Source organism: Erinaceus europaeus, chromosome 13 (genome assembly GCF_950295315.1).
Source record: "Erinaceus europaeus chromosome 13, mEriEur2.1, whole genome shotgun sequence".
In the NCBI taxonomy this organism is placed as follows: Eukaryota; Metazoa; Chordata; class Mammalia; order Eulipotyphla; family Erinaceidae; genus Erinaceus; species Erinaceus europaeus.
The window spans coordinates 84358704-84372479 of record NC_080174.1 but is presented as its reverse complement, the minus strand read 5'-3'; the positions used below and the strand labels follow the sequence as shown (position 1 = coordinate 84372479).

At 48.2% G+C, this 13776-nt stretch overlaps 1 protein-coding gene across 1 annotated transcript in view; it reads left to right on the top strand.

Annotated features, from left to right (window-relative positions):
* JAK1 (Janus kinase 1) overlaps window positions 1-13776 on the top strand; it is a 153187-nt gene that overhangs the window by 136875 nt on the left and 2536 nt on the right. The window contains exons 15-23 of the mRNA XM_060206350.1: window positions 388-515; window positions 1203-1338; window positions 3122-3273; window positions 6094-6244; window positions 6394-6488; window positions 8330-8522; window positions 10311-10435; window positions 11194-11366; window positions 12779-12896. Coding sequence (XP_060062333.1) covers window positions 388-515; window positions 1203-1338; window positions 3122-3273; window positions 6094-6244; window positions 6394-6488; window positions 8330-8522; window positions 10311-10435; window positions 11194-11366; window positions 12779-12896 — 1271 coding nt within the window. The remainder of the gene's footprint in view (window positions 1-387; window positions 516-1202; window positions 1339-3121; window positions 3274-6093; window positions 6245-6393; window positions 6489-8329; window positions 8523-10310; window positions 10436-11193; window positions 11367-12778; window positions 12897-13776) is intronic.

Here is a 13776-nt window from a genome sequence, read left to right as displayed (position 1 = left end):
CTGTGTCCTTCAGAGTCTCAGTCGCAGGGCATGATGGGGTATTTTTAAGAAGTACCAGCCCACCTCTTTGTGGGAGTCTGCCATATTGAGCAGTCACTCAGTGCTGATCACTTCCTGCCCATACTTCTGAGCTCCAGGCAGCGTTACACAGAGGACACAGGAGGGCGGAATGACTGAGCTGGGTTTGTTGCTCCGAAAGCATAGAAAGGGGTCGAACCCAGGACTGCTCAGCTCTGAAACGCTGCTAGTGGGGTTTGTGTTCTCTGAGGCTGAGTTACCAGCTAGTCGTGTCATCCAAGGCTGGGCTCTCATAAAAGATAGGGATGAGTACTGTGCTAGACACAGACAGGTGGAAGGTTCCAGATGTGACTGCTCTTGTCTTTATAGACATCATGGTGGAAGAGTTTGTGGAGGGTGGGCCCTTGGATCTCTTCATGCACCGGAAAAGCGATGCCCTTACCACACCATGGAAATTCAAAGTCGCCAAACAGCTGGCCAGTGCCCTGAGTTACTTGGTGAGTGCTGTGACATCAGTGGGACCCCCTGAGAATCAGGGTGTCCTTGGAGATGGTGGCAGGAAGGAGGTGCTAGTCAGTCAGGGGCCCTACAAAGAACGGGGTGGTGGTTAAAAAGGTCCGGGGAGTTGTTGCCTGAACTCCCAGCTGAGTCCTGTTTCAAGGTACTGCTAGCAGGCCAGACAACTGGCAGCTGTCTTACAGTGTCTGGGAGAACCCCTGCTGAAAGGGGGAATGAAACTCCAGGCATTAGTGAGTAGTGGCTAACTTCCACAGAATAATTAGTGAGGGGTGAGCTGTTGAGTGTTTTTAAAGGTGCCAGTCAGTCAAATTAACATTTAAGGTTCACTTTATTTCACAAATGATAGATTGTGTGTGTACGCGGGGGAAGAGGGCATTCTGGCATATGTAAGTCTGAGAATCAAACTGAGGACGTCAGGGTCCTCCTGTGCCGTCTCCCAGGCCAGCCAGCTGTTGGATTCTGGCTGAAGCCCCGCCAGCCATGCCCCACTAGTCCCTGTCTCCTGACAGGCAGGGAACCGACTTGTAGAGTGTGTGGAGCACATGGGTAGCTTGGGGGGATGGGGCCAGGGAGAGCAGGGTAGAAACAGGGCGTGCGTGTCTGCCGGGGAGAAGGCCACAGCCCGTGAACAGCTGTCTGCTGAGCTCACCCTTCTTGTTCCGCAGGAGGATAAGGACCTGGTCCATGGAAACGTGTGCACTAAGAACCTTCTCCTGGCCCGAGCGGGCATCGACAGCGAGTGCGGTCCGTTCATCAAGCTCAGCGACCCTGGCATCCCCATCACTGTACTGTCCCGGCAAGGTGTGCCACGGCTTCTCACGCTGCCATGGTGGGGGGACCTGAAGGGCAGGGAGGAGGGAGGAGGAAAGGACTGGCTGGGGTTCTCTGTCTTTTTTATTTTTTTAATTATTATCTTTATTGGGTAGAGACAGAAGTCAAGAGGGAAATAGAGGGGAAGAGAAATGGAGAGACACCTGCAGCCCTGGGTCACCACTCGTGAAGCTTTCCTCCTGCAGGCGGGGACTGGGGGCTCAAACCTGGGTCTTTATGCACTGTGATGTGTGCGCTCAACCAAGTGCACCACCACCCAGTCCCCCCTAAGTTTCCCGTCTTGAGCAAGCATACTCGTCAGATGTGTTTGGTACTCCATGGCCTGGGGGCTGGACAGAGGTGGAGATAAGGGTGGGCCGGCCCCAGGCAGTGGACTGTGGAGGGGAGCCAAGCACTCATCCACGGGAGAAGCACTCTGGTGAAGGTGCTGGGTTAGCACAGGGGCCCCTTTAAGCTGGAAGCCCTGGGGGCTTCTATCATCTCCTCCATTTCTTAAAATATTTTTATTTTTTTAAAGTATTTATTTATTCCCTTTTGTTGCCCTTGTTGTTTTATTGTAGTAGTTATTATTGTTATTGATGTCGTCATTGTTGGATAGACCAGAAAAATGGAGAGAGATGAGGAAAACAAAGAGAGGGAGAGAAAGATAGACATCTGCAGACCTGCTTCACTGCCTGTGAAGCGACTCCCCTGCAGGTGGGGAGCCGGGGGCTCTAACCAGGATCCTTATGCTGGTCCTTGCGTTTTGCACCACCTGCGCTTAACCCACTGTTCTACCGCCCAGCTCCCTATTTTTATTTTTTATTTATAAAATGGAAACACTGACAAGACCATCGGATAAGAGGGTTACAATTCCCACCACCAGAACTCCGTATCCCATCCCCTCCCCTGATAGCTTTCCTATTCTTTATCCCTCTGGGAGTATGGACCCAGGGGCATTATGGGGTACAGAAGGTAGAAGGTCTGGCTTCTGTAACTGCTTCCCCAACATTTAAATTTTTTTATTATAGAATAAAATATTTAGGTTAGAGACAGAGGAATTGAAAGGGGAGGGGGGAGATAGAGAAGGAGACAGAGAGATACCTGCAACACTGCTTCACCACTCATGAAGCTTTCCCCCTGCAGGTGGGGACAAGGGGCTTGAACCTGGATCCTTGCTCACTGTAATGTGAGCACTTAGCTAGGTGCGCCACCACCCGGCCCCTATCACCTTCCCCGTTTTCCTTTTGGAATTCATGCAGCACTTCAGGGAGTCACCCAGGCCAGTGCTAACACCCTCTCTTTAAAGAGGTATCTGGAGTTGAAGGTTCCCAAGGCAGGGACAGTTGTGGAACGGAAACACCAGTGAGTGCTGAGGGCAGTTCCTGTCTTTAGGCCGCATGTGCAGAATACATGCTGTCGGCCCAGGCCTGCCTGGCCTGTTTTGGCCTCTTCTCCTCTGCCTTTTCCTATTTAGTTCTTTGTCCCCAAGGTGATAGCCTCGACCTCAGCTGTCTTGCTGTTTAGGAGACCTTGGCTCGGGCTGACTTTCTGTGTCCCTAGTGCCAGGGCTGAAGACCCCAGAGCCTGACCTTTAGCAAGCTCCCCGTGGGATGAAAAGAACCATTCATGTTTATTCATGTTTTGAAAGCACTGCTGGGTTTCCTCGAAGACACACCTCCTTGCTGTAATGGCACTGGCCTCCCCCCCCCCCACCCCCCCCCCCCCGGGTCATTCTTGAAGCTGATCAGTGAACGCCTGCCGTCTCTTCCAGAGTGCCTAGAGCGGATCCCGTGGATCGCCCCCGAGTGTGTAGAAGACTCCAAGAACCTGAGCGTGGCCGCTGACAAGTGGAGCTTTGGAACCACCCTCTGGGAAATCTGCTACAATGGCGAGATCCCCCTGAAAGACAAGACGCTGATTGAGGTGAGCAGCGGTTGTTTCCCAGTGTGTGAGCTGAGAGTGGGGCTTCCATGGACACCTTTGCAGTTAATCAGGAGGGAGGTGTCATGTCGGAAAAGAGAGACCTGGGACTCTCCTCTACAGGCTCACTGGCTGTGTGACCCGGAAACTGGGACTTAACTCCCCCCTGAGACGCCTCAGCTTCATCATGTATAAAATGAGGGCAGGGTTGTTGTGAAGATTAAAGAAATACATGGGGGGGAGGGCAGGGGGTGCTGCACTGGATTAAGCGCACATAGTACCAAGTTCAAGGACCGGCGTAAGTTCAAACCCCCCCCCCCACTCCCCACCTGCAGGGGGGGTTCACTTCACAGGTGATGAAGCAGGTCTGCAGGTGTCTTTCTCTCCCTGTCTTCCCCTCCCTTCTCAATTTCTCTCTGACCTAGCCAATAAAATAAAATTAAAAAAAAAAGTGGCTGCAGGAGCAGTGGATTTGTGGTGTAAACACCAAGCCCAAGCGATCACCCTGGAGCTAAAAAAAAAGAGAGAGAGAGAGAGAGAGAGGAAAAAAAACAGATAATAGAGTGTCAGGAAGCATAGATGATGAGGATAGTACTTATCTGAGATTTTGAGATTTTATTATTCAGAAAAATCAACATTCCTGCTGTGCTGAAGACATTGTCTCCAGTAAAAGTTCAGACAGAAATTGAATGGGGAGGGGGAGATAGACAGAGAGACATCTGCAGCCCTGCCTCACCACTCATGAAGCCTTCCCCCTGCAGATGGGGACCAGGGGCTTGAACCTAGGTCCTTGTGCACTGTAATGTGTGCACTTAACCAGGTGAGCCACCGCCTGGCCCTTTTATTTTATTTTATTTTATTTTATTTTATTTTACCAGAGCACTGCTAGGCTGTGGTTTATGGTGGTGTGGGGGTGGGGTGGGTTACATAACCATTATGCTATGCACCCTCCATCCATGACAACTAATTTAGTGTCTTCATTTTGTTGTTGTTATTGTTTGCTTTCAATATCTTGTGATTACTCATTCCACACCAGATCCACCAAAAGTTCTGTGCACCCACTCTCCCACCTCGCAAAGATAAACACCATGGTTTTCACAAGTCTTAGACACGGCGGGGTTTTTTTTGTTTTGTTTTTTTAGTTTCTTTGCTTGTTTGTTTTTGTTTTTTGCTAGTTCACATGTATCCGTTCTCTAGACACAGCATGTGAGCAAAGCCATCTGGTAGCTGTCTGTAATCTCCGTTCTTATTTGGCTAATCAGAATCACCTCTAGTTCCCTGCACTTTGTCCCAGGGGACACTGTTGTCTTTGGGATTGCGGAGTAATATCCCACGGACTGGGTACCCCACGGCTTCTGGATCCGGTCATCTGTCAGTGGGCACTCAGGCTGCTTCCCTTCTTCGGCCACTGTGAACAATGCAGCCGTGAATTTGGGGGTACTTGTGCGTCCCTTTGGATCAGTGCTAGTGTGTCCTCTGGGTAAATGCCCATGACTGGTAGTGCCGAGTCCTTTGGTAACTTCACTTTTCTTTGTTGAAGCACCCTCCATCATATCTTTTTTTCTTCATGGACAGTTATGACTGCTAGCACAGGGGTACAATCAAATTTAACGAGCTCACTGTTTCTTTAAACTATTATTAACTACTTCAATATTTGTTAAGTAGGTCATTTTCAACTTTCTACTGCCCTCTGGTTTTGCAGGGAGTATCTTTAAACATGCCTTTGTTTATATTTAACTTCTGATTCATTCATTTGGAATTCCCGAGGCAAAGAATGTGAAGAATCTCTAAAGATTTTTTTTTATAAATCATAGAAATCTTCTAGAAAGGTTGCATGACTGTGGGAATGCATCTTGACACTGGCTCATATGTCCGCCCTCCCAAATTAGGATTTTTTTTTTTTTAAATATTGAGATGGATTTCTGAACTGAAATTAGGAAAAAACTGAAATTAGGAAAAAACAGCAACCCATGTTGATGAAATCTCTCTCTCTTTCTTTTCATTGTTTTGTTTTTTCTCTTTCTTTACCAGAGCACCGCTCAGCTCTGACTTATGGTGGTGTGGGGAACTGAATCTAGAACTTTAGAGCCTGAGGCATGAGAATCTCCTTTGCATAACAATTATGCTACCTAAACATACACATACACACACACCCCGTTTTTTTGCCTCCAGGGTTATTGCTGAGGCTCGGTGCCATGAGTTCACTGCTCCTGGGGGCCATTTTTTCCCCTTTTGTTGCCCTTGTTGTTTTATTATTGTTGTTATTTGTCCTTGCTGTCATTGTTGGATAGGACAGAGAGAAATGGAGAGAGAAGGGGAAGACAGAGGGGGAAGAGAAAGATAAACACCTGCAGACCTGCTTCACTGCTTGTGAAGCGACTCCCCTGCAGTTAGGGAGCCAGGGGCTTAAACCGGGATCTTTAAGCCAGTCCTTGCGCTTTGCGCCACCTGCGCTTAACCCAATGCGCTATTGCCTGACCCCCCTTAAATCTTTTTTTAATATGGTTTGGGGCTTCCCACAGTGGATACCAGCATGGCTCTATTTTAGGGGGGAAGAAAGAAGTAATAAGAGAGAAGATACATAGGACCACTGCACTACTCAGGGAACTTTGCTGGTGGTTCTCAGGTGGTGCTGGGGATTGAACCTGGGGCCTCCATACATGGTCAGGCCTGCACCCTACTGGGTGAGCTGTTGACCAGCCCCTAAAATCCACTTTCAAGCAGTGTTTGTGGAGCAAGCCTTTGGGAATGGCAATCCTTGATGGGAGCCCAAACATGTGGCTGTTGGCTTTGATTTCTTCCATGTTGTCCTCTTCTTCACAGAAAGAGAGGTTCTACGAGAGCCGGTGCAGGCCAGTGACACCATCTTGTAAAGAGCTGGCTGACCTTATGACCCGCTGCATGAACTATGACCCCAACCAGAGGCCCTTCTTCCGAGCCATCATGAGAGACATCAATAAGCTGGAAGAGCAGAGTAAGACAGGCCTGGCGCTGCTTCACCCACATCCCAGATGGGCCCGTGCTGACACCCAACCCAGGGCGTGCGGCTGGGGGGCGCAGGGGTGGAGGAGGAGTCATCAGCAGACTCTGCTCTCTAACACGTTTGCTTTCCTCTCTTCCTAGATCCAGACATTGTTTCAGAGAAAAAGCCAGCGACCGAAGTCGACCCCACACATTTTGAAAAGCGATTTCTAAAGAGGATCCGAGACTTGGGCGAGGCAAGTTACACTCTCGTGCCCTGCTGAGTCACCTCTCTGTCTGTAAAGCTCCTTATTCTCCGTCCTCCTGTTCCACATCTCCCCGCTGTAGCACTGGGCCACTTGGATGTCAAAGGCTGTGTTTCTCTCTCTGTGAACTCTGACAGAGACTGTGTACACAGACTTGCCAGCACCTGCGTCTGTACATAGGACACTTTGTGGCTTCCTCAAGAGACTTGGTTTTCCCCCTCAGGAACAGAATGAATGAATGGGAAAGGTAGATGGGGGAATTGGTAGAGATATGAAGGACACGGAAAAATGTTTGTCTGACTTTCTTAGGTACTTATCTCTTGTTTGAATGAGGGATTTTGCATAAGAAGTCAAATAGGAATGTCAGTTTTATCTTTGAATCTCAAACACAATTTTCTTTTTTCTATAAAAATATTTGGCCAATCTCTTTTTTTTTTCCCTTTTCCCATTTTCCTCAATAGGACAGAGAGAAATTGAGAAATGAAGGGGAGATAGATAAGGAGAAAGACAGACACCTGCAAACCTGCCTCACCATTCGAGAAGCGTCCCTGCTGTTGGTAGGGAGCGGGGACTTGAACCTGGGTCCTTGCACATAATACTGTGTGCACTTAACCAGGCGTACCAACACCTGGCCCACAACTTTCTTTCTTTTTTTTTTCTTTTTTTTTTTTTTTCTTTTTTTACCAGAGCACTGGATAGCTCTGGCTTTTGGTGGTGCAGGGGATTGAACGTGGGACTTCAGAGCCTCAGGCATGAGAGTCTCTTTACATAACCATTATGCTATCTACCCCTGCCCAGCCCACAACTTTCTTTCTTAAGTAGTTATTAATAAGAGAACCAGAGCACCATTCTAGCACATGTATATATGTCAGGGATTGAACATGGAATTTTCTGTTTGAGGATTCATAACCTTATCCACACACATTCCAAGGCTGCTGCCACTTTTTTTTTTTTTTTTAAGAGAGAGTAGTGCTTTGTTGTTGGTGTTTATTTTTGCCATCAGGGTCATTGCTAGGGCTCGGTGCCAGCTGACAGCCTTTTTCTTTTTTGTTTTTTGAGAGAGAGAGAAAGAAGGAAGTACAGTTGCAGGATTTCCTATCACCTGTGAAACTTCCCCCCTGCAGGTGTGAACTTGAGTCCTCGCAACACAGTAACGTGTGCGTTCTACCAGCTGAGCCACCACCTGGCCCCCAAATGAAATTTTCCTGATAATGAACATGTCTACAAAAGTTTCTGGGATTTACTTCTTGGTAGAGATTTTTCTGGTTTTCAGTTACTTCTTGGTAGAGATTTTCTGCTTTTCAGTTTAAAAAAAAAAAAAAAAGTGCCTTGACTTGAGTATGTGCCACATACCAAGGCTAGTACTAGGCCTATTACAAGCACAGTTCCTCCTCAGAGTGTCCTCTAGGTTTATTTGGTAGCTCCAGAACTAGCTCAGTCTCGGTGACTGAGCCAAAGCCCCTGTTCAGTGAACGGCGAGTTCTAATCCCACACCCTCTAAAGAAGCCTCACGGTGGTGCTTTGGCTACAGCCCCAGGCCTCTCCTGTAGGTGCAGGCTGACGAGTTGGCTCGCCTGATATCTCTCTTGGCTTGGATCATTATGGTGACAGTATTAGAGGGAAGCGCACGGGAGGCCCAGAGAGGAAGCAGCCTTGGTTACGACACGTCTACCTGTAGTGTTAGTGTTTCTCTCTGCCTGTGTGGTCTCCACAGCCCCTGGTCTTCAGGGGAACAGTGAGAGGAACCAGCGTCTTCTCCTGTACTTGCTGGCCAGGTCCCTGCCATCTATCCCTCCCCCCCCCCCATCAAGCCCATGCATCTTTCCCTCCAGGGCCACTTTGGAAAGGTGGAGCTTTGCAGGTATGACCCCGAGGGGGACAACACAGGGGAGCAAGTGGCAGTCAAATCCCTGAAGCCTGAGAGTGGAGGCAACCACATCGCCGATCTGAAGAAGGAAATAGAAATCCTAAGGAACCTCTACCATGAGAACATTGTGAAATACAAAGGCATCTGCACAGAGGACGGTACGTTGCGCACAGGGCTTGGTCTAAAGCTTTGAAGCCTGTCCTGTCGGGGGTAGTAAAGGCCAGAGCTGAACAAGCAGCTCTCTTAGTTCTTTTTTTTTTTTTTTTTTTTTTTTGCCTCCAGGGTTCTCTTGGGGGCTCAGTGCCAGCACTGCAAAGCCACCGCTCCTGGAGGCTTATTTTTTTCCATTTTATTGGACAGGACAGAGCGAAGTTGAGAGGGGAAGGGGAGATAGGAAGCGAGAAAGACAGACATCTGCAGGCCTGCTTCACCACTTGTGAAGCGTCCCCCCTGCAGGCAGGGAGCCAGGGACTCAAACCGAGATCCTTATGCTTCATACTATGCGCTTAACCCGGTGCACCACCGCCTGGCCCCCGTCTTAGCCCTAGCTGAGCTCCCCAAGTGTTTCCTAGTGCTTGGAAATTATAAAGAATCATCAAATCCCTCAACAGCTCCAGAACTTTTGAGGAAGCAACCCTGCCCGACCCCCAGCCCATGAGTCCACCACTGTCTCTTCACGCTGCGTAGACATGGGCCCAGCCCATGAGTCCACCACTGTCTCTTCACGCTGCGTAGACATGGGCCCAGCCCATGAGTCCACCACTGTCTCTTCACGCTGCGTAGACATGGGCCCAGCCCATGAGTCCACCACTGTCTCTTCACGCTGCGTAGACATGGGCCCAGCCCATGAGTCCACCGCTGTCTCTTCACGCTGCGTAGACATGGGCCCAGCCCATGAGTCCACCACTGTCTCTTCACGCTGCGTAGACATGGGCCCAGCCCATGAGTCCACCACTGTCTCTTCACGCTGTGTAGACATAGGGAATGGATTTCACCCCTTCTGATATTTGCATTTAGACCACATGAATCTCTCTTTTATTATTATTATTATTACCTTTATATGATATAGACAGAAATTGAGGGGGAAGGGGGAGATAGAGAAGAAGAGAGACACCTGCAACCCTGCTTCACCACTCACAAAGCTTTCCCCCTGCAGGTGGGGACCAGAGGCTCAAACGCGGGTCCTTGTGCACTGTAACATGCACACCACCACCCGGACCCATACCACATGAACCTTAGAATTACTCCCTGAGCTAAATAGCACCAGCCAGAATAGTTTGTCATCCAGTTCAGGAGGGCAAAGTGTTGACTAAGGGTCACCCCTTTTTTTTTTTTGGCAAGGCAATACAATACTCAGGCACTTAAGATCGGTGGTGGAATGTTAACGGCTCACAGTCACAAAAACACTCCACCTGCCTAGTCACCTCAGTGGCTGTAGGTACAGAGGTGGTACTGTCCTTGTCCACTGGTGATCTCAAAAAGATTCCTTTGCTTGGAATGTAGGTATGAAACTGAAAGCAGTTTAGGTCCTCTGTCATCAGATCCTGGGCCCTTTTTATTTATTTATTTATTTTTTAATATTTATGTATTTTCCCTCTTGTTGCCCCTTTGCTTTTCATTGTTGTAATTGTTATTGTTGTTATTGACATCGTTGTCGTTGGATAGGACAGAGAGAAATGGAGAGAGGAGGGGAAGACAGAGAGGGGGAGAGAAAGACAGACACCTGCAGACCTGCTTCACCGCCTGTGAAGCGACTCCCCTGCAGGTGGGGAGCCGGGGGCTCAAACCAGGATCCTAACGCAGGTCCTTGCGCTTTGCGCCATCTGCGTGCCCTTAACCCACTGCACTACTACCTGACTCCCAGATCCTGGGCTCTTTTAGTGTCTCACCATTCCTCATACTTAAGAGGTTTTTTTTTTGTTTGTTTTTGTTTGTTGTCTCTACAGGAGGAAATGGTATTAAGCTCATCATGGAATTTCTGCCTTCGGGAAGCCTTAAGGAATACCTTCCAAAGAATAAGAATAAGATTAACCTCAAACAACAGTTAAAATATGCTGTTCAGATCTGTAAGGTAAAAAAAAAAAAAAAAAAAAAGTAAAATATATTTTTAAAAAAATGTTTTTAGGTATCTCTAAAGATAACTCACCTTGTGGTCCAGGAGGTGGCGCAGTGGTGGATAAAGCGCCAGACTCTCAAGCTTGAGGCCCTGAGTTCGATCCCTGGCAGCACATGTAGCAGAATGATGTCTGGTTCTTTCTCTCCTATCTTTCTCATTGATAAATAAATTAAAAAAACAACACTCACCTGAGAGGGCACCTGCCTTACCATGCATGCTGCTCAGGTCTGAGCCCTGCCCAAACCTAGGGGAATACTGCAGCAGCGGGGGAAGCTTTGACTTGGTGGGACCTGTCTCTGTCTGAAAGAACTAGCTTGGAGCAGTGAAGACACTGTCCCTCCTCTCTACCCCTCCTCCCCCCCAAAAAAAGTCAGGCACTCTGCTGGAGTAATTGGTCTGTAATTAGATTGCAAGAGGAAAGCTTTCCAGTACCTGCGCGGAGTTCATTTTGCTCCACGTCATTGTATGAATAATCAGTCTCTACTTAACAAATGTGGACTGGTTGGTTAGGTGTGTAGATTTCACGTGCATTTTAATTTGGTCTGACTGTTCTTATATGAAACTAACTCGTCAGCACTCCTACCCCCCCAAAAAAAAAAAAAAAAAAGAAATGGAAAATTATATTTTAGATTTTTGTCTTATGAAGTGCCGGGTGCAAAATGAACTCCGAACTGGCTTTCCTACACTGTGCTCTGACTCCTGCTTTCCTTCAGGGGATGGATTACTTGGGTTCTCGGCAGTATGTTCACCGGGACTTGGCAGCGAGAAATGTCCTTGTGGAGAGTGAGCACCAAGTGAAAATCGGGGACTTTGGTCTAACCAAAGCAATTGAAACCGACAAGGAGTACTACACAGTCAAGGATGACCGGGACAGCCCTGTGTTTTGGTAAGTGAATCAGACAAATCCCATCCCTGGCTCCTGGGGTTTCCAGTGTCAGTGCTGAGTCAGAGAGAGAGAAAGACTGGGGACACTTGGAAATAACTGTCTTTGTCTTGAAGAAACTCCTTTTTAGGCTGTGTGACCCACACAGAAAAGCCTGTGCTTCCTACACATCACCTCCCAAGGAATGGACGAGTCTAAACACTGGCCAGCTTCCTGCCATCTCACTCTGCTCTTAAAACTGGTTCGCTGCTAGAGTAGGAATTCCATTCGGTAGGAAGCCTGGAGGGCAGACAGGAAGAGGAGAGACACAGAAATGAGGTGTTGAGATTGTGTTGAACAGACTCAGAGAGGTTGTGGGTAGGACGGAACAGAATCCGTGGGGGTAGCGCAGCGGGTTAAGCGCACGTGGCGCAAAGCGCAGGGACCGGCATAAGGATCCCAGTTCGAGCCCCCGGCTCCCCACCTGCAGGGGAGTCGCTTCACAGGCGGTGAAGCAGGTCTGCAGGTGTCTATCTTTCTCTCCCCCTCTCTGTCTTCCCCTCCTCTCTCCATTTCTCTCTGTCCTATCCAACAACGAACAACATCAACAATGGCAATAATAATAACCACAACGAGGCTACAACAACAAGGGCAACAAAAGGGGGAAAAATGGCCTCCAGGAGCGGTGGATTCATGGTGCAGGCACTGAGCCCAGCAATAACCCTGGAGGCAGAAAAAAGAGAAATGAGAAGGCCCTATTAAGACAGATTTAGGGAATGGAATACGGAAGTACAGCAGTTCCTTGTCTGCGTGCTTGGGTGCCATTTCACTAAAACGACCAGCACTGGTAGAGGACCCAGTCGTGAGGCCACTGCGCCACCCGCCGCCTTCATAGTCTTCTCCTCCTCTACAGGGAAGCATAAGATCTTCAGTGCAGAGCACAGCCTGTTCGGTGAAGAACCTTGGCGTGTATGTCAGATACACCCCACGGCAGATTATATGCGCTGACTGTGGGATCCACACTAACATGTCCTAGAACATTTCATTTTAAGAAAAGCTATGGGAGGTGGGCGGTAGCGCAGCGGGTTAAGCGCACGTGGTGCAAAGTGCAAGGACCAGCATAAGGATTCCGGTTCGAGCCCCCGGCTCCCCACCTGCAGGGGAGTCACTTCACAGGCGGTGAAGCAGGTCTGCAGGTGTCTGTCTTTCTCTCCCCCTCTCTGTCTTCCCCTCCTCTCTCCATTTCTCTCTGTCCTATCCAACAATGATGACATTAATAACAACAGCGACAATAAAAACAAAGGCAACAAAAGGGAAAATAAATATAATAAAGAAAAAAAAATTTAAAGGAAAACTATATATATATATATATATATATATATGTTACTGTCATGTTGGAATGAAGTTTCATCTGTTGTGTGTGTGTGTGTTTTCAGGTATGCTCCGGAATGTTTAATCCAGTGTAAATTTTATATTGCTTCTGATGTCTGGTCTTTCGGAGTGACTCTGCACGAGCTTCTTACTTACTGTGATTCAGATTCCAGTCCCATGGCGGTAAGTGTTCCTTGTCTCTTCATCTGAATCCAGCTTTAATCCCGTTAAAGTCTGTGCATTTTGTTCTGAAAAGGGACCCAGTCAGCATCTGATAAGTAGAAAGGAAACGCTGGACAATGTCCCTTTCTTGTTTTGTTCCTTCACACCTATTTGTGGTTCTTCCAAGGAGCCATGAGTTTTCTTAAGATGATCCTAATTCTCTCTCTCTCTCTCTCCTCTCTCTCTTTTTTAATGCTCTGTATTTCTATTAGTGATTTAATACTGATTTACAAGATTGTATGGGGCATAATTATGACAGGTGTAATTCTGCACAGTTCCCTCCACCAGTGTTCCTTGTCCCATCCCCTCCATTGAAGTCTCCCTGTTGTTTATCCTTTTGGGAGTATGGACCAAATTCTTTATGGGGTTGCAGAAGGTGGGAGCTCTGGCTTCTGTAATTGCTCCTCCGCTGGGCATGGGCATTGGCGTTGGGGTGAGATGACCCTAGATCTCAAGAACCTTATCAGTGTGCGGACTTCAGGGCCAGTTTCTTGGGAGAATGAGTGAGCTCAGTGAGAAGGTAGCTGGTGGGGCCTTCAGACCCTCCTTTTTCTCTTAAATCAGCTCACCTGCAGATTACTAGCTCCCTGATTCCAGAGGAAGGAGCAGCTGGAAGGGTCTAAGTGATTGATGATTGGTCATTGAGAGCCAATAAGTGTTTCTGAAATTTCACTGAAAGTTAAGTCATGAGGGGCTGGAAAACATCTCATCTGGTGGCGCACAGGCCTCGCCCAGGGCCTGGATTCAAGCCCTGGCACTACTTGGTAATGCTGTGGTGTCTCTTCCTCTGAAATAAAAAAAAAAAATAGGAAAGGGAAAGGCTGGCTCATGAGCAGTGAAA